General features: G+C 44.9%; 1 protein-coding gene across 1 annotated transcript in view; it reads left to right on the top strand.

Moving 5' to 3' along the window:
• The first annotated feature begins 1,062 nt into the window (after positions 1-1,062).
• Positions 1,063-21,996, top strand: part of LOC141052906 (oocyte zinc finger protein XlCOF7.1-like) — a 160,646-nt gene continuing 139,712 nt past the window's right edge. Inside the window, exons 1-4 of the mRNA XM_073550226.1 lie at positions 1,063-1,533; positions 17,501-17,738; positions 17,822-17,919; positions 21,422-21,512. Of these exons, the coding sequence (XP_073406327.1) occupies positions 17,606-17,738; positions 17,822-17,919; positions 21,422-21,512 (322 nt within the window). The 5' untranslated portion in view covers positions 1,063-1,533; positions 17,501-17,605. The remainder of the gene's footprint in view (positions 1,534-17,500; positions 17,739-17,821; positions 17,920-21,421; positions 21,513-21,996) is intronic.

Below are 21,996 nucleotides of genomic sequence, written 5' to 3'. Positions count from 1 at the left end.
AGATCTTTCCTGGTATAGAAGTCAGACTCACCGGCCTATGCTCCACCCTGTCCTCACATGGCTCTGCCCCATCCACATCACACCAACAATGCTCCACCTTGTCCACACATGGCTGTACCCCATCCACATCACACCAAAAATGCTCCACCCTGTCCTCACATGGCTCCGCCCCATCCACATCACACCAACAATGCTCCGCCCTGTCCTCACATGGCTCCGTCCCATCCACATCACACCAACAATACTCCACCCTGTCCTCATATGGCTCTGCCCCATCCACATCACACCAACAATGCTCCACCCTGTCCACACATGGCTCTGCCCCATCCACAACACACCAGCAATGCTTCACCCTGTCCTCACATGGCTCCGCCCCATCCACATCACACCAACAATGCTCCGCCCTGTCCACACATGGCTCCGCCCCATCCACATCACACTAACAATGATCCACCCTATTCACACATCTCCTCCCCATTCACATCACACCAACAATGCTCCACCCTGTCCTCACATGGCTCTGCCCCATCCACATCACACCAACAATGCTCCACCGTGTCCTCACATGGCTCTGCCCCATCCACATCACACCAACAATGCTCCACCCTGCCAACACATGGCTCCGCCCCATCCACATCACACTAACAATGATCCACCCTATTCACACATCTCCTCCCCATTCACATCACACCAACAATGCTCCACCCTGTCCTCACATGGCTCTGCCCCATCCACATCACACCAACAATGCTCCACCCTGTCCTCACATGGCTCTGCCCCATCCACATCACACCAACAATGCTCCACCCTGCCAACACATGGCTCCGCCCCATCCACATCACACTAACAATGCTCCACCCTGTCCACACGTCTCCACCCCATCCACATCATACTAAAATTGCTCTACCCTGTTGACACATGGCCCTGCCCCATCCACATCACACTAACAATGCTCCACCCTGTCCACAGGTCTCCAACACATCCACATCACATTAACAATGCTCCGCCCTGTTCACACATCTCCTCCCCATTCTCCACATCACATGAACAATGCTCCGCCCTGTCCACACATGGCTCCTCCCCATCCACATCACACGAACAATGCTCCGCCCTGTCCACATCACCTCCCTATCTATCTCGTTCACATGCAGATCTCACCCTGTCAATCTTGTACGCACACAGCTCCACCCAGTTCATGAATGTTTCCTCCATGTCCTCCTTGCACACACTGTTTGGCTCCATCCGCCTCATAAACAAATGGCTACTCTCCATCCACAAGTTTTCTTTTTTTTAGTGTTTTTCTGTGTTTCTAGTTGTTAATGAGCACAGTGTGTATGGACACCTACATATCACTTTACCACTAGAGGTTTGTGGGTCCTTGTCTGGATCCCTCGTATTAATACACTGTGGGTGTGGCCCCCCGGGGCTGTGCACCTTTACCCACCCAGCTTACCCCAGACTGGTGTTAATCACAGTCAGACATGGCTCCTATCTCTTCTCCTGCCAATATGAGGCCTTGGTAAGCACAGAGAGGTGAGTCACTGGGGTCCGGGACCTTCCACGTTGGGCACAGCTTGTGGTGGTCGGACAGAGTTATAGCTTTTTGGTTAAAAAAATATTAACAGAGTCCCTCATGTGTTATACGGGTATAGTAATAGTGGCGGTCGTGTTCATTATTCTCAGTGTGCTGACGCACCGTGTGTACATGGCTGTATATTGGCCTGAACAGTTAAGGCTGCTTTTACATATGCCGGGTTTTTTGAGGCCCGTTTTTGCGTACCGTATTGCCGCAATTTTTGTGGTCTCCCGCAAAATCTGGCCTCAAAAAACCTTCTCGGATCTCCGTTTTTCCCTGTTATAACAAATAGCAGGGCAAAAACATTGATCCTCAAATTCGATGTACTGCAAAAACAAGCAAACGTTTTTGCAGTACCATTGAAATGCATTGCGGCTGTATCCATAAGCAGTGCAAAAACGGCCCGCAAAAATACGGCAAGTGTAAAACCAGCCTAAGGCCACAAGCACACAGTGAGTATTTGGGGAGTTTTCTACCTCAGTATTTGTAAGGCAAAATCAGGAGTGGAACATTCAGAGGAAATGTGTAATAGAAACACGTCACCTCTTCTGTATTTATCCCCCACTCCTGGTTGTGGCTCACAAATACTGAGGTAAAAAACTTGCCGAATATTCAACGTGTGAATAAGGCCTCATAGTACGGGGAGCGGGCTCTGAGCTTTCTTGTATCGATCACATGACACAATCACAGGTCCTGTGCGCACAGAGCAGCCATATATGTGGTGTGCGGCTCTGCAGGTGGAGGTAGGTGCTGGAGATTCCCCATTACTGGGCACAGGGGGCAGTAACCCCTACTGTACTGAGAATATTGAGGGTCTTTTTGTGTTCACACCATCTAAGAATCATAACATTCCTATTACTCTGATAGATACATGTGACCCAATTATGAAAGACCGAAAGAAAGGAAATCTCACTGTACAGTGCCTCTTTCTTGGCCCCAGGACACAGTATAATGTTCCCACAGTGCCGCCATCCCCCCACACACAGTATAATGTTCCCACAGTACTGCCATGATCCCCGCACACAGATGTTACCACAGTACTGCCACCAACCCACACACAGTATAATGTTCCCACTGTATCACCGTTCCCACAGTACCGCCATCCCCCCACACACAGTATAATGTTCCCACAGTACCGCCATCGCCCCCACACACAGTATAATGTTCCCATAGTACTGCCATCGCCCCCACACACAGTATAATGTTCCCACAGTACCGCCATCCCCCCCCACGCAGTATAATGTTCCCACAGTACCACCATCCCCCCCACACAGTATAATGTTTCCACAGTACCGCCATCCCCCACACACAGTATAATGTTCCCACAGTACCGCCATCGCCCCCACACACAGTATAATGTTCCCACAGTACCGCCATCGCCCCCACACACAGTATAATGTTCCCACAGTACCGCCATCCCCCCCCACGCAGTATAATGTTCCCACAGTACCACCATCCCCCCCACACAGTATAATGTTCCCACAGTACCGCCATCCCCCACACACAGTATAATGTTCCCACAGTACCGCCATCGCCCCCACACACAGTATAATGTTCCCACAGTACCGCCATCGCCCCCACACACAGTATAATGTTCCCACAGTACTGCCATCCCCCACACACAGTATAATGTTCCCACAGTACCGCCACACAGTATAATATGAGTAGAAATCAGCTGTTGTGCATGGAAAGATGTCGGCTCATTGCTGGAGCCCGCATCAAAGTTAGGGACGCAGCATATGACGTAACGATACTTCATGTTATGAAGGGGTTAAACTTGCACACCAGAAAGGCTTGTATAGGGCGCTGGTCACACATAGGTGGCGCAGTGTGTCTGGCTTACAGCCTATTAGTGACACCCATATTATTAGATTAGGCGACTGCCCAGCGCTATATAAGTGCACCCCATGAGGACAGACACCCGAGTTTACAAGGCCAACATTGATGGGCTCGGCTGCACCCGGAATAAAATTATCGTGCAAAAGCCTTAATATAATATATATGAGGTATTGGTAGGTTGTTACTCCTAAGCAATCCCCCTCCATGAGTCGGCAGGCTGGGAGTGGTTGTCTCCTCAGTATTTTGCTCCTGTGTTGCCGCCATCTTTATTATATGGCTTTGCTGCATCGTATGCATTAGTTCTGAGATCTCGGCAGGTAAATGCTGTTTTCCTTGGTTGCTGCGTTAATTCTTGAATTTTGGGGGAATGTTAATTCCTCTTTTTGTGTCTTTTCCTCTAATGTTGGTGCAGATGTGAAGCAGCGTATTTAATAGCACAGAACAGCTTGGCTTCTGCACTAACAATACAGCGGTGGTTTTTATTTTTCAGTCTTCACATAGAAATCTATAGAGAAAATGCCCCAGAACTGCACAGGTCAGCGGCGTCTCTAGACGAAGCATTGCAGGAATTTTCATGGAATCACATCCACTTTGCTTAGACAATTAGGCCGTGTTCACATGTAGCCTCAGGCTGTGTGCCCACGATGCGATTTTTTAAGCGTTTTTGCCGCGATTTTCGGCACAAAAACATTTAAAAATCGTGTACAGAACGCCCCCATGCATTCCGCACATGCTGTGCTAATGCTGCGCTTTTTTCCGCGGCGGAATCGCATCGCGGATAACATCGCAGCATGCTCATTCTTTTGTGCGGAATCGCAAAGAATTGCCGCGATTCCGCACCCATAGGAATGCATGAGAATCGCTTACTTCCCGCATGTGGCTATGCCCACCATGCGGGAAATTAAGCATCTCATGTGCGGTTGGTACCCACGGTGTGGAGGAGAGGAGACTGTCCTCCAGGCCCTGGGTACCATACCCCTATAAAGAAAAAAAGAATAAAAAATAAAAAAAATCGGGGTATATTTACCTTCCGACGTCCCGCGCTGCCATCCCAGTAATGCCTTGCGGCACGGTCCAGTGATGACGTAGTCTCGCGTGACTCTAGTGGTCTTGCGAGATCGCTATAGCAACGCGAGACTACGTCATCACAGGTCTCGCAAGGCATCACTGGGAATGCTGAGGCCCGGGAATGCAGCGCGGGACGCCGGAAGGTAAATATACCCCGATTTTTTTAATTTTTTTTATCATTTTTAACATTCTATCTTTTACTATTGATGCTGCATAGGCGGCCTCAATAGTAAAAAGCTGCTCATACTTGTCAAACACTATGTTTGACGAGTGTGACCAACCTGTCAATCACTTTCCAAGCGATGCTTCATATCGCTTGGAAAGTGCTTGAGAAAATCGCGGTGAAATCTCGCGGAAAAAAGCGCGCGATTTCTGGGAAGGAGTTCGGTTTTCATTGTGCGTTTTAAAACGCTACGTGGGCACATAGCCTAAATGTTGCTTTTTTCTGCTGCTTTTTGTACAAACATTCTGCTGCATTTATCTGTCCATGGAAAGTGGATGTGATTTCATGAAAGCTTCTCCCACTGTGCAGTTTTGGTGTTTGTTTCTCTGTAGAGCAGATCTTGGCAAAGTGCGACCCACGGACCGAGACGGCCGAAGGGCTGACAACATGTGGGTCTCTCCATGTCCTTGCCCCCCGCAACCTGTGTCCCAATATCACCGATATCTACATCCTCAGGATGCAGACAGCAGCAGATCCATTGGTGGAGGATGGAGCCACCGGTTCCTTCTTCCACCAATCAGCGTGTGTGACTGAGACAGGTGACACGATGATGTCACTACATCACAACTGCTGTGCGGAGACTCAGAGCATCGGAGACCAGAGCAGAGCATAGGGGGCACAGGAGAGAGGCGAGTATGTGCGCCTGTATATAGAGATGCTATATGAGGTCATGTACTGTATATAGAGATGCTATATGAGGTCATGTACTGTATATAGAGATGCTATATGAGGTCATGTACTGTATATAGAGATGCTATATGAGGTCATGTACTGTATAAAGAGATGCTATATGGGGTCATGTACTGTATAAAGAGATGCTATATGGGGTCATGTACTGTATAAAGAGATGCTATATGGGGTCATGTACTGTATATAGAGATGCAATATGGGGTCATGTACTGTATATAGAGATGCTATATGGGGTCATGTACAGTATATAGAGATGCTATATGAGGTCATGTACTGTATATAGAGATGCTATAGGAGGTTGTGTACTGTATATAGAGATGCTATATGGGGTCATGTACAGTAATAATAATAATAATAATCTTTATTTTTATATAGCGCTAACGTATTCCGCAGCGCTTTACAATTTGCACACATTTTCATCACTGTCCCCGATGGGGCGCACAATCTAAATTCCCTATCAGTATGTCTTTGGAGTGTGGGAGGAAACCGGAGTGCCCGGAGGAAACCCACGCAAACACGGGGAGAACATACAAACTCCTTGCAGATGTTGTCCTTGGTGGGATTCGAACCCAGGACCCCAGCGCTGCAAGGCTGCAGCAGTATATAGAGATGCTATATGGGGTCATGTACTGTATATAGAGATGCTATATGGGGTCATGTACTGTATATAGAGATGCTATATGGGGTCATGTACTGTATATAGAGATGCTATATGGGGTCATGTACTGTATATAGAGATGCTATAGGGGGTCACGTACAGTATATAGAGATGCTATAGGGGGTCACGTACAGTATATAGAGATGCTATAGGGGGTCACGTACAGTATATAGAGATGCTATAGGGGGTCACGTACAGTATATAGAGATGCTATAGGGGGTCACGTACAGTATATAGAGATGCTATAGGGGGTCACGTACAGTATATAGAGATGCTATAGGGGGTCACGTACAGTATATAGAGATGCTATAGGGGGTCACGTACAGTATATAGAGATGCTATAGGGGGTCACGTACAGTATATAGAGATGCTATAGGGGGTCACGTACAGTATATAGAGATGCTATAGGGGGTCACGTACAGTATATAGAGATGCTATAGGGGGTCACGTACAGTATATAGAGATGCTATAGGGGGTCACGTACTGTATATAGAGATGCTATAGGGGGTCACGTACTGTATATAGAGATGCTATAGGGGGTCACGTACTGTATATAGAGATGCTATAGGGGGTCACGTACTGTATATAGAGATGCTATAGGGGGTCACGTACTGTATATAGAGATGCTATAGGGGGTCACGTACTGTATATAGAGATGCTATAGGGGGTCACGTACTGTATATAGAGATGCTATAGGGGGTCACGTACAGTATATAGAGATGCTATAGGGGGTCACGTACTGTAAATAGAGATGCTAAAGGGGGTCGTGTACTGTATATAGAGATGCTAAAGGGGGTCGTGTACTGTATATAGAGATGCTATAGGAGGTCTTGTACTGTATATAGAGATGCTATAGGAGGTCTTGTACTGTATATAGAGATGCTATAGGAGGTCACGTATTGTATATAACAGGGACTGTGTGGGGGCTCATACTGTATGTATGGGGTTGTTTGGGTCTCATACTGTTTATAGGTGGGTTGTAGCTGTGTGGGCTCATGCTGTATATAGGAGTGGCTGTGGTCACACTGAACATAACAAGCTGTGTGTGGCTTTATACTGTATATAGGGAGATGTGAATTCTGCTCAATGATAAATGATACAATTAATATTACTATACTGTAATGTATTACTATTCATATTGAGAAGAATGAGTTTCAGCCTATTGGTTCGGCCTCCCCAACAATCAGTCTCTCATGTGGTCCTCTGTGCTAGAGACTTCTTTGTGGAGTCAGGCCCTCACCAAAGGTCCTGGAGTTCCCCAGAGTACAAGGTGTGTGGTGACATCACAATCACATGACAGGTCACACAACACCACCATGACTCCTGGAATATGTCTCAAAAATCACCGTAAAAAGTTTGTCATTGGCCGAAATAGAGAATCCTTAGGAAAAGGAGACTCTGTGCAGCCAGTCAGCTTGATCTTTGGAACGAACAGCTCTCTGCTGCTTCACATCGTCCGGACAATTAAACGATTGGAATATGTGTTCACACCCCGGTACAGTCAGAACCAACTCTCCGATAACTCCAGACTAATTGCCTGGGGTTATCATGGCCTAGCTGCTGGTGCTTATATGGCCCCTATGGATTTGGGGACTTTTGGTGAGGGTTATGATTATGAGAAAATGTGTATAATTGCCTAGTTATCTCGTTGCCAACAATATACATCTCATTAATATCGGATGGATAGAAATTCAAAATTTCTATTTTCTCCCGGAGACATACTTGTGAGCAGGTTGCGGGATGCAGTGACGCAAGGCAGACAGAGCAAGGGTTAACAATTTTAATTAACAATAAAGGTACTCTTCGCAGGAGATAGTTAAATTGTAAATGGAGTAAGAAGAAAAAGAATGGCAATGTAGCAACATTTCATATCCTCAGCCGCAGATGATCCGTTGGAGGATGCAGTACTGGCAACAGCCGGGGGAGTGTCAACAGATAGGGTCTCTTGAATGATGATCCATCTTTTGGTGGCAATGGGCGGTCTCTGGTTTTACCCGTTGAGCCCGTAGTCCATGAGCCTGTGCAGCAAAAGCAAAAAACGCCGCAGCAATCCCGGGGTTAAGCGTGGGCTGATGTGTAGCAGATGGCAGAGAGGGACGCAAGCTACCGTCTTTTACCCAGCTCTTGCTTCCTTGCACGTGTGTGGTACTCGCAGTCACTGGGCACATGGCGCTCTTTACGCTCACTGTCCCGCTATGGTACCGGGTGCCGTCAACTGCTGTCCGTCACAGCGCCGACGCTCGGGGTACGTAGCGTGCTGCTCAGCCTCCTGTCCTCTCCTTGACGGCGGGAAACTGCCCGTCGTTGCGTGCGCTGTTTTGCCACACCATCTCCTTCCGAGTCATGAGGTCTGTCCGGACCCCTATTCCTTCCTCCGGACAACATGGGATGCATCCTCGACAATTCTGGATCCTGCTCAATACAGGTACCCGCAGCCCAGTCTTCCTCCTTATATACTGTCTGCTGTATAAATTGTGCTGGGTGTCAGAGGTTCTTTGATCATCTTCTAATCTTTACCTGTGTCTCTATGTGGGGACAATACACATCTTCAGTCACTTAAGCCCCCGTTACATACTGCGATATCGCTAGCAATATCGCTGTAAAGTCACCGATTTTGTGACGTTACAGCGATATCGCTGCATGTGATACTTACCTCCGACCGGCTCCCCCGCTGGTCATCGCTGATCGCGCGAGAAGCTGCTGGACCATTCCTCGTCTTTAGCATAGGGTGCGCAGATCGTGCGCAGGTCGTGCGCTAGTTGCGCTTTGACCTGCGCTGCGCAATTTTGACGGTGCGCCGTGCGCCCCAAAATCCGAAAAGTTCGATTTTGGCGCGCACGGCGCACCGTCAAAAGTGCGCAGCGCAGGTCAAAGCGCAACTAGCGCACGGCCTGCGCACGATCGGCGCACCCTATGCTAAAGATAGGGTGCGCCGATCGCAGGCGCCGCTGTCCGCTAGGAGGCGGCGCTACAAGGAAGGGGCGGGCACGCCGGGCAGAGAGCCGGCTCGGGGGCGGAGCTACCCCCGGCCGTGCGCACGCTGAAAATGCGCTAATGTGAAACCAGCCTTAGACATCAAGAGAAATCCTTGCATTTTAATTAGTCGGGTTCACCTCTGTTTCCCAGCCATTTTACATAAAGACAGGTGTGATTGCTAGCTCACAGCTCCTCGTGACAAATGGTTTATAAAAGAAAAGGGGGGGGTGCATGAAGTCCTCAAGGATTTTTAATATTTTCTATGACAAATTAATTCTGAGAAACAGATATTTTTTAACACCCTTCACCTTCAATAACAAGTCCACCGAAATTTGTGTTTCTAAATGCCCCCACTCCCTCCTGTGTGCCTAAACTGCATTTACCATACAGATGTTTGGCATTATTGTGATGAGAAAACCCCACTTAAAGGAAACCAGAAAGCTGACGCATGCTGCCTGATCTAAGGGTAGCATATGTCAGACACTGGATGTATGATATCAGTTTTATATGTTTAAGTCTGAAACGCTGCTTCTGCCTTAGGTGACAGGTCTTTACCTCTGCCGGCACGCAGAAAGAGACTTGTCACTCCAGGGCAGTGAGAAGCCACCAGAGATCCATCTGTCTAATTGGTCTCCAGTGCAGATCGATCCCAGATGGCATGAAAATTATTCAAAGCAAAATGATCGCTTTATTACATTACTAAGTTTCTGCACTGCCCAAATTCCATGGTCAGTGTCTCCAACACAAAATGGAGGAGACTTTATCTCTCTTTCTGTATGCCTAAAAGAAAATGTAAATCTGTGTATCGAGGAGCAGTGTGAGGGATCTGTATGATGGAGCATAGTGTGTGGGAACAGTATGAGCTGACAGTATATATACTGGATAGTGTTGGGGTACATGGCCGCACAAAACCCATTCATACAATAAAAACATAACAAATTTTTTCGTTAATGGCAGAAATAGCCGTGATATTTATTTTGGGTTACATTAATTAATAAATTAGTTCAATAAATTCCAACTTATTTACCAGACGTCCAAAACTGTAACCAATCCACCCAATTTCCCCACAAACAAACATCAAGACAAAATAATAAATTGGAATTTGACAGGGTTTATGCTGCAATGAGTCCCCCCCCCCCCCCGTTTATTGTATTGAATGTATGTGTGGTGCCCCTGAGGCTTCAGTCACCACAGAGGTACTGCACCTTCTCTAAGGTGTGGTGCCCCACCATCCAGGTAGGGTGGGAACTTCCTTCCACATTCCAACACCTGCACCCCACACATAGGATAGTTCAGCAGGGACCCATCCATGCTTTATGCTGGAAAGGTCATAGGGTGCCTTTTGTGGTCCCTGGCTTCGTAACACGAGAGGTGCTGGGGAGGCGGGTGGAGTTAGATATAAAAGAGAGGGAAAGTGTAGGATTTGAGGTCAGTCTGCAGAAGAGGGCAGGCGGAATAGGAGAGGACAGTCACTCAGTGAGGAGTGAGGATCCCTGGAAGAAGGGATGGAGGAAGGAGTGCTGCAGCTGCCCCAGGGAACTGGGCCAGCTGGCGCGGGAAGGAAGAGAAGGAGAAAGAGACGTAGACTTGAGACTACAGATTCCATAAGAGAGAAAGAACAGATCGGAACGAAGGAGAATAGAAGTACGGTGGGAAGCAAGTTGAGAAAGAGAGAGAACCCTTCCAGTCCAGAGCGCAAAGGCCGGGGCCCGGTCCCCGAGGTTGATTGGATCTTTATGTCCGGCAACAGACACCGGTGGAGTAGTGAGCCGCTAACGCCTTACTCCCATCTTAGACTTGGGACACAACAGCACTTGGATAGTGAGCCGGGACGCAGAGAGGAGTCCCCGAAGCAGGCTACAGTTGTCTGTCATACAAGTAGAGACTAGGAACACCTAGAGAGAGGCATTCCAGGTTAACTAAGTATTGGAGTGCTTCGCACCTAAAGGTGCATTGAAGGAGTCGTTCAGCATGGTACATATTGGCAGAGTGTGGAGGGGAGAATCCTATCCTGCCTGGAAGTTGGCTGGGGCCCTGACCCGAAGAACACAGTGCGGAGGCAGGCAGTTGCGTGAACTGCAAACAGTGAGTAAAGCTTTGGAACCGCATACTCTGGTGTCCTCCAGTTATTCCAGCACCGCTACACTTGGGTACCTACACCAACTGTGCCATTGCTTCATCTACACTGCCCTGGGACTACAGCTCCGCCTGTGGGGAGTTTTACCATCTAAGCTGCGCATACCATCAGTCCCAGAGGATCTGCCCGCAGCGTCGGCCTAACATCACACTTGCCGAGCACCGCAGGTGGCGTCACGAGCTATTCCAATAAACTGTAACATAAACATCCACCATTGACATTGGGCGCCCAGGGCCACGGACCTGGTCACTGCTGCTGTGACACATCCCCCTGATACCGGCCCGATACCGAGTACCCCACAGCCCTGGGACTGGGGGCAACCCATATGAATGGCTAACATGGCCGCACAAAACCCATTCATGCAATAAAACAGAACAAATTTTTTCTTTAATGGCAGAAATGGCCATGATATTTATTTTGGGTTACATTAATTAATAAATTAGTTCAATAAATTACTTCCAACTTATTTACCAGACTTCCAAAACCGTAACCTATCCACCCAACTCTTGGGTGATTTACCCACAAGGCAGGACTCAGAGTCATGGCCCCCCCAAAACAACACAGCCATTTCTCGACCATTGTCTGCAAATTTGAATTAATAATATCCAAACCTATATCAGATAAATGAACTAAATCGTTTTTATATAAACCGGGAACAAAACCTTCCAAATCTTCGTGCCTAAAAGGGAAACCACCTATTAGTGGTAAGAATTTGCTCATACCTCTATTGACACTCTCATATATTTTTTCCAGAAACCCGAAATGAAAATTTTTTTTTTTTCCAGAAACCAGAAATGAAAAATTTTTGCTAGCCAAAGATAATTTGGGAATGATTTCAGAAAAAATGAAGCTGGTTTGCAGAAAGGATTGTTTCAGACCTGTAACGTCAGATCTTAAAATAGCTAACAAATCCAAACTCTTAACTTTTCCAACATCGTTCCCAGCTACATGAAAAATTACCAGGTTAGGATAAGGAAGCCGATTAGCACATTTTTTTAATTCTACAACAAAATTTGACTGTGGTATAATCTATGGATATGAGAGAGTCTGCATATATTCTAATTCTGCCTCTCCATGTGCCTTATGGTGCACAGTTCCTTCCATATTCACTGTGGTTTCTGTATGGTCCTCAGTCTGAAAATGGCTGGTAACAACGTCTCCCCGTGTCTACTTTCCATTGTGAAGGACATACTGTGAATTCAGGTTCATGCGATACAATTGTGTTTGGGACATTACAATTGAACGCTACTGTGAGTGAAACACTCTTTTCTATGCCTTTAGAACGTCAAATTAATAAGTGTAGTTTTAGGAGTGCATGGGAAATCAATAGAGCGTAGCTTTGCATGGTGTACTTGGAACTTCTGGTTTATTGTCCCATGTAAACTACTACTGAAATAGGGTTACAGACAAAAGAAAAAGTTCCCTCCGAAACATGAGCCAATAACAACTTAAGGGGCATGTATAGAAATGAAAAACTTCCGCACCTATCAGTGTTATTTGATCACCATGAAACAGAAGTGATAGGACAAAAAATGGATTCTGTTCGCTCACACTATACTGTCAGGATTCAGCTTTGCTTGCTGCTTCCAGTGGTCATTACCTCATGATTTATGTGCGATTTTCATATGTAAAATCACATAGTTTCTCTTCCTGATTTTCTCAAAAAAGTATGGCCTATAGCAGCGGTGGCGAACCTATGGCACGCATGACAGATTGTGCATGCATGCCATCTCCTCAGCACTAGCGCCACCACCACTCTCCTCAGCCCGCTCACCATCTCCCTCATCACTAGTGCTGCGGCTACTCTCCTCTGCACGAGTGCGCTCCCATCAGGCCACACACCCTCCCATCAGTCTGTGTGCGTGATGAGGAGGCTGAGTGTGGCAGTGCTAGTAATAAGGGGGATGGTGCGTGGGCAGAGGAGAGTGGCAGTGGTGCTAGTGCTGGGGAGATGGCTCCCGTGTCCACAGATTGGACTGTGAAATATGAAGAGACCAGATCAGCATTGTAGCGGGCAGAGGTGAGTAGTTTTTTTATATGAGGTCATTATACATTATGGAGCTTTGCATGTGACCATTATACAGTATGGATTACTATGTGCGGCCATTATACTGTATGGAACACTATGTGGCGTCATTATACAGTATGGAACACTATGTGGGGTCATTATACAGTATGCAGCACTACATGACCATTATACAGTATGGAACATCATATGGGGTCATTATACCGTATGGCGCACTATATGGGGTCATTATACAGTATGGAGCACTATGTGGGGTCATTATACAGTATGGAGCACTATGCTGGGTCATTATACAGTGTGGAGTACTACATGTGGCCATTATACAGTATGCAGCATCATGCAGGGCCATTATACAGTGTAGAGCATTATGCGGGGCCATTATACTGTATTGAGCACTGTGGGGCCATTATGCAGTATGGAGCACTATATGGGTCATTATACAGTATTCAGCACTATGTGGGCACATTATACAGTATAAATCCATTACTGTATGGAAGTCAATACAGGGCCCTGTGATACTGTATGGAGCACTTTGTGGGGCCAATTACACTTTATACAGGACTATGAGGGGCCCATTGTACTGTATGGAGGACTATGTGGATCCATTGTACTGTATGGAGGACTAAGTGGATCCATTGTACTGTATGGAGGACTATGTGGGGGCAATTACACTTTATACAGGACTATGAGGGGCCCACTGTACTGTATGGAGGATAATGTGGAACTATTGTACTGTATGGAGGACTTTATGTGCCCGCTATACTGTATGGAGGGCTGAGTGGGAATTATAGTTAGTGAATCATACTGTGATGGGCTCACTATTCTTTGTTGGGGGAAATGAAGGAGGGGGGTACAGTAGGGTCATCATACAGTGCATCTGGAAGAATTCACTATGGGGGTATCATACAGTGTGTGGGAGCACTTTTGTTTGTATCATACTTTATCTGTTTTGTTCAAGGTTTTTATCCGTTATTACATTTGTAAATTAGGCCATTGGGCCATATGCTTTTTACTGTTGTTACATAACATATTATATTATTCCACTATAACTCCAAAAGTTGATCGCTTTACCATACAAAATATGTTTATCTGTTTTTCATTTTCTTTATTTTGGAAAGGGGAGTGATTTTTTTCTTTTTATGTTTGTCTGTTCTTTTCCTCAACTTTGTTCTTTATTTTTTGGCCGCCCTAAGGGACTGGATCCTGTGGTCTTATACTATATTGTTTGGCCTTTTGCAGCTTACTAATTCTCCAACGCATGAAGACGGAAACTCCTTCGACTTGGTCTTCTCTCAGCTTTGTGCAGTGGATGATTTTGCAAACTCCCCTCTCCCGCTCTCTGACCACAACCTTCTTTCATTCTCTATCAAGAACTGCCAGGCTCCTCAGGTCACCCCCACTGTCCATATTTATAGAAACATACAGGCCATTAACACCCAGAAACTTATGAAGAACTTGCAGTCTTCATTGGCCCCTATCTCCCCCCTCTCATGTCCTGATTCTGCACTGAAGCATTACAATGAAACACTTCAAAGTGCCCTGGATGAATTTGCACCTCTTATACATAGAACACCACAACACAGACGGCGACAACCCTGGCACACCCTGCAATCACGTTTCCTGCAACAGTGCTCCAGGTGCGCCGAACGTCTGTGGAGAAAATCCAACCTACCTGAAGATTTCATCCATTATAAGTTTATGCTTCGAACATACAACACTGCCCTTCACCTCTCAAAACAAACCTATTTTAACACCATCATCACCTCACTGTCCAATAACCCGAAACGTCTCTTTGATACTTTTCATTCTCTACTCAACCCAAGAGTACAGGCCCCAACCACGGAGCTTCAAGCTGACGATCTGGCCAAGTATTTCAAAGAAAAAATTGGGAAATAATTTCCTGTCGGATCTGGTCAATCACCTCATACCATGCACTGTCCTCCCTCCCTCCCCCACCGCATCTAGCTCACTCTCTGATTTTGAACCAGTCACAGAAGAAGTAGTAAGCAGGCTCCTTGCATCTTCTCGCCCAACCACTTGCACCAGTGACCAATTTCCGTCACATCTACTTCAGTCCCTTTCCCCTGCTGTCACCCCTCACCTAACTAAAATATTTAACCTCTCTCTCTCTCTTGTGGTATCTTTCCCTCCTCATTTAAGCATGCCATCATACATCCACTACTTAAAAAACCATCCGTCGACCAAAACTGTGCCGCTAAATGTAGACCTGTCTCTAATCTTCCCTTCATCTCTAAACTCCTGGAACGCCTGGTCCACTCCCGTCTTATCCGCTATCTCTTTGATAACTCTCTTCTCGACCCTCTCCAGTCCAGTTTCCGCTCTTTACACTCTACTGAAACTGCCCTTACTAAAGTCTCTAATGATCTACTAACAGCTAAATCAAAAGGTCATTACTCCATGCTAATTCTCTTGGATCTCTCTGCAGCATTCGACACTGTGGATCATCAGCTCCTCCTCACTATGCTCCGTTCCATTGGCCTCAAGGACACCGTTCTCTCCTGGTTCTCCTCCTATCTCTCTGACCGCTCCTTTATTGTATCTTTTGCTGGCTCCTCCTCCTCTCATATCTGAAACTGAACCTGTCAAAGACTGAACTCCTTGTGTTTCCTCCCGCTACTAATGTACCTATACCCGACATTGCCATTTCCGTGTGTGGTTCCACTATTACTCCCCAGGAACATACCCACTGTCTTGGGGTCATACTTGACTCCGAGCTTTCCTTTGTCCCCCACATACGATCACTGGCTCGCTCTTGTTATCTGCACCTCAAAAATATTTCTAGAATTCGACCTTTTCTTACTTTTGACTCCGCAAAAACTCTTACTGTTTCTCTTATTCATTCTCGTCTCGACTATTGTAGCTCTCTTCTAATCGGTCTCCCTCTTACCAAACTCTCCCCTCTCCAATCTGTCTTGAATGCTGCTGCCAGGATCATATTCCTCGCCAATCGTTACACCAATGCCTCTACCTTGTTGTGTCAGTCCTTACTCTGGCTACCCATCCACTCCAGAATCCAGTGCAAACTTATTACCCTCACCCACAAAGCTCTTCATGGCTCAGCACCACCCTACATCTCCTCCCTTGTTTCAGTATTCCACCCTACCTGCGCCCTCCATTCTGCTGATGACCTGAGGTTAGCATCCACAATAATCAGAACCTCCCACTCCCATCTCCAAGACTATACACGTGCTGCGCCAATTCTTTGGAATGCACTTCCTTGGTCAATACGATTAGTCCCCAATCCCCACAATTTTAAGTGTGCCCTAAAAACTCATTTATTCAGACTGGCCTACCGCCTCAACACATTAACCTAATCTATCCCTGTGTGGCACAGCCAAAAGTTTTTACCATAACCAGATTCCCCACATCATGTTCCCACATGCTTTATGCATCTATTAGCCCTCTGTATCTGTACTGTTACACAATTAACATTATGGCTGGTCCATACAATCAGGGCAACTGTTACCACCCACCTTTCGTGTCTCCCTTTTTTTCCTCATAGGTTGTAAGCTTGCGAGCAGGGCCCTCATTCCTCTTGGTATCTGTTATGATCTATGTGATTATTGTTATGCTGTAATGTCTATTGTCTGTACAAGTCCCCTCTGAAATGTAAAGTGCTGCGGAATATGTCGGTGCTCTAGAAATAAAATTTTTTATTATTATTATTATATACTGCATTACTATAGTATTGCAGAACACGTGTGATCAGCTCCCAACATCCCGCCTCTCCCTTACCTTCTACGTCTCCAATTACAGGATATATTGATAGAAAAATCACGCTTCTCCCATAAAGAAAAGCCCGTGACTGAGCTTCACAGGAGGACGAACATGGCAGTTAGAAGATATTCACCTGCACACAGTCAATGGCAATATTTAAACAATTAAATTGCAGTGATCGGAGCTAGCTCCAGTTGCTGCAATTAAAGATAGATGTTGGCTATGTAACACAGACGACATCTGTCTCATCTGACATAAGATTATATCCCGGGGAGCACAGGAAACATTCATACAGGCGGCCGGTGGTGTTGTAGTCAGTGACGGACTCTCGCCAGATTTGTTATCTAGAACCATAGTAAAAGAAGAAGATGTCCTCACCATGAAGTAGTTATTCCTCATGTCACGTGTAATGAATATCTCCTGAAGTATTGCTAATGTCGGTTCCAGTGTTGGTAAATGAGACGAGAATTAGCGTTATGGAAGATGAGTCTATGAGAAACGTATTCAGCTGCCGACTCTGATGAAGAAATTAATTGTTGTGTGGCCTAAAATATGTTTTATTTGGTTAGGTTCCCTGCCAGTCTCTTATTTCCTGGTGAGTCCCGACGAACCTGTAATCCTTATTGTTAATCAGTGGCCCTACGAAGGGATCGGGGTGACAACAGTATCATTGTATGCGTCAAGTTCCTTTAAGGGGTCAGGATGTCACCATACATTACTTCATGGAGGAGTGGGAGAATTTAGAAGGACACAAAGATCTGTACAAGGACGTCATGATGGAGGTTCCCCAGCCCCCCACATCACCAGGTAATAGACAGGACTAAATACACACGGTCTATAATTATCTGTATGTAAAGAATGAATTCAGTCCCTGTATGTGTTTCCTCCAGATCTATCCAGTAAGAGGACAACACCAGAGAGATGTCCCCGTCCTCTTCTTCTGCAGGACTGTAAACAAGAAGATCCCAATGTTCCTCAGGATCATCAGGTAGATGGAGAGAAGGTGTCATGAGATCTCCCCTATGATGTGTAGATGGCTGTGAAGGTCTTGTGCTCAGTCTTGTTTTATCCACCAGTATTATATGCAGCGTCGGACTGGCCCACCGGGGAACCGGTGGATTCTCCGGTGGCCCTGGCATCTGGTGGGCCCTGGCACCTGCTGGCATACAGGGCCAGCAGTTGCCTAGGGCCCCCGCTGCTCCAGGGGCCCCCAGCCAGTGGTGTGTCGCACACCATGCAGCTGCTATGGGGGCCCCTGCCAGCGGAGCAGCAGCGGGTGTCAGAAGGCAGGAGCCCCTGTCCCCGCTGCTAAAGAGAAATGAATATTCACTGCGAAGCAGTGAATATCATTTTAGGTCTCCACCCCCAGAGGCCCCGCCCCCAGCCCAGTAAGCCGCTCTGCATCAGGGCCGGCGCCGCCCTCAGTCCTCTCTGCTCCTGGCTCACAGCCAGTGCGCGATGACGTCACTACATCGCGCACCCGCTGTGTGTCTGGCAGAGGGGGCAGCTCCTGACACTGAAGCCGGGATCAGCGTGGGAGCGAGGAGGAGAGGTGAGTATTGTGTTTTTTGTTTTTTTTTTATATCTCTCTCACTCTCTCTATCTGTCTCTATCTATCTATCTCTCTCTATATATCTCTCTATCTCTCTTATATCTATCTATCTTTCTATCTCTATTATCTATATCTATCTATCTCTATCTATTATCTATATCTATCTATTTCTATCTCTATCTATCTATCGCTCTATCTTTCTATCTCTACATCTATCTCTATATCTACCTATCTATCTATATATCTATCTATATCTATCTATCTTTCTATTATGTCTATCTATCTATCTCTATATCTATCTATCTCTATATCTATTATCTCTATATTTATTATCTATCTAGCTACCATCTATATCTATCTATCTTTATCTATATATATCTCTATCTAATATCTCTATCTATCTCTATACCTATCTATCTATTTATCTATCCGTTATCTATCTCTATATCTTTTCTCTGTATCTATCTATCTCTATATCTATATCTCTCGCTATCTATCACTCTATCTCTATATCTCTCTATAGCTATCTATCTATATATCTATCTATCTCTATATCCATCTCTCTGTATATCTATCTATCGCTCTATCTCTATATCTTTCTATCTCTATATCTATATATCTATCTATCTTTATCTATTTATCTCTATATCTTTTCTCTGTATCTATCTCTCTCTATATCTATCTATCTCTATATATATCTATTTCTCTCTATATCTCTCTCTATATCTATCTATTTATCTCTATCTATATCTATCTCTCTGTATATCTATCTTTCTATCTCTATATCTATCTCTATATCTATCTATCTTTCTCTATCTATCTATTTATCTCTATCTATTATCTATCTCTATCTATCGCTCTATCTCTATATCTATCTTTCTATCTCTACATCTATCTTACTATCTATATCTTATCTATTATGTCTATCTATCTAGCTATCTCTATTATCTATATCTACCTATCTCTATATCTTTCTATCTTACTCTATCTCTATATCTATATGTTATCTCTATATTTATTATCTATCTTTATCTATCTCTATCTATTATCTATATCTATCTCTCTATCTATTTATCGATCTCTGTATCTATCTCTCTCTATATCTCTCTATCTACCGCTCTCTCTATCTCTATCTATCTTTATATCTATATCTATCTATCTCTATATCTATCTATTATCTTTATATCTATCTACCTATCTATCTCTATATCTATCTCTATATCTATCTCTATCTCTCTCTCTCTATAGCTATCTATATCTATCTATCTATATATTATCTCTATATCTATCTATCTCTATATCTATCTATCTCTATATCCATATCTATCTCTATATCTATCTATCTCTATATCTATCTTTCTATCTAACACTATATCTCTGTATCTATCTCTATATCTCATTATCTATCTATATCTCTCTCTCTTTATCTATCTATCTATTGATCTATCCATCTATCTCTATATCTATCTCTATATCTATCTATTATCTCTATTATCTATATCTATCTATCCATCTATCTATCTAGCTATCTCTATCTATCTCTATATCTCTCTCTATATCTGTCTATCTTTCTAACTCTATATCTATCTATCTCTATACATATCTCTATATCTAGCTATTATCTCTATATCTATCTCTATATCTATCTATCTATCTCTATATCTATTATCTCTATATCTATCTATCTCTATATATATATATATCTATATCTATTTTTATTTATAGCCATCTATCTATATATATTTATCTCTATATCTATCTATATATGTCTATATTATTATTATTATTATTATATCTGTATATCTCTATCTATTATCTATCGCTATCTATTATGTATCTCTATCTATATATCTATCTCTATATCTTTCTATCTATAGCTATCTATCTCTATATCTATCTATCTATCCATTATCTATTTTCTATCTATCTCTATATCTATCTACCTATCTATATTTCTTTCTATATCTATCTATCTATCTCTATCTATCTCTATGAATCTTTCTATCTATATCTATCCATTATCTACTTTCTATCCATTATCTACTATCTATCTCTATATCTATCTATTTCTACATCTATCTTTCTATCTATATCTATCTAACTCTATATCTATATATCTATATAGCATTATACCCTATGAGGGGGTGCATTATACCCTATGAGGGGGTGCATTATTCCCTATGAGGGGGGCAGCATTATTCCCTATGAGGGGGGCAGTATTATACCCTATGAGGGGGCAGCATTATACCCTATGAGGAGGCAGCATTATTCCCTATGAGGAGTGCAGCATTATTCCCTATGAGGGGGGCAGTATTATACCCTATGAGGGGGTGCATTATACCCTATGAGGGGGGCAGTATTATACCCTATGAGGGGGGCAGTATTATACCCTATGAGGGGGTGCATTATACCCTATGAGGGGGTGCATTATTCCCTATGAGGGGGGCAGTATTATACCCTATGAGGGGGGCAGCATTATACCCTATGAGGAGGGCAGCATTATATTCTATGAGGGGTCTACATTATATTCTATGAGGGGGCTGCTTTATATTCTATGAGGGGGCTACCCCAACTCCTGCTACATAATTAAGACATGTACAACCTTATATTATACCCGGATGTTAGCGTGTTTTACCGCATAATTGGTGGTCTGGTATTTAACTCTATGCACCTACATAGTGGGCCCCAAGAAAGATTTTCTCTGGTGGGCCCAAGGTGTTCCAGTCCGACGCTGATTATATGTATTATACCAGAATCCTGCTTTGAGTAGGGGGTTGGACCAGATGGCCCAGGAGGTCCCTTCCAACTCTACGATTCTATGATTCTATGATTCTATGTTTTATACTTGTGTAATGAGAACGGTGGAGATGGCAGGATTAGAGCTGATCATGGATGTGACTTCTCCTTCTGTCAGTGACTTTTCCAATATTTGTTTCAGGATGAATATTTGACCCATAATAATACTACAGAGACATATGTGAGGAGGGATGAGCGGTGTAAAGAGGAGATTCCTACATATAGCTACCCAGGTGAGTAGTAACCACTAAATGCAGAGAAGTCACAGATTCTTCTCAGTCACTGGTTGTGGCTGCTTTATTATTGCTGTAGTCCGGCCATATCACAATCAAGTAGTCACCATACTGCCACTAATCCACTACTTCCTCTGCTCCATCCTAAACTGGCCCTGTTGCTTCAGGCATTGATGGACCTTTTTTATTCGGACTCCCATGACAGCACCACGAGAGAGGGGATCCGCCCTATAGGAACAGGAAACCTACAGATACAAAAGGGCGGCACCTCTCCCACGCATCAGTTGGTTTCCTGTTCCTGAGGGGACGGGATCCTACAGAAGATTTGGATCCCAGGCCGGCCAGCCGACACCGGTAGCGAGGGGGTCTCCTACCTCGGCCTGGTTCGGATTTCCTGGAAGACGCCACGGTGGCCCAGGATGGGTGTCACGGCGGTGGCGTGGACAGCAGGGAGCGGCGTCCGGAGGATGTCCGTCTCCAGGAA

Source organism: Dendrobates tinctorius, unplaced genomic scaffold, assembly GCF_039654945.1.
Source record: "Dendrobates tinctorius isolate UK_male_01 unplaced genomic scaffold, ASM3965494v1 ptg000164l, whole genome shotgun sequence".
Classification (NCBI taxonomy): domain Eukaryota; kingdom Metazoa; phylum Chordata; class Amphibia; order Anura; family Dendrobatidae; genus Dendrobates; species Dendrobates tinctorius.
This window is presented reverse-complemented; position numbering and strand designations above follow the sequence as displayed.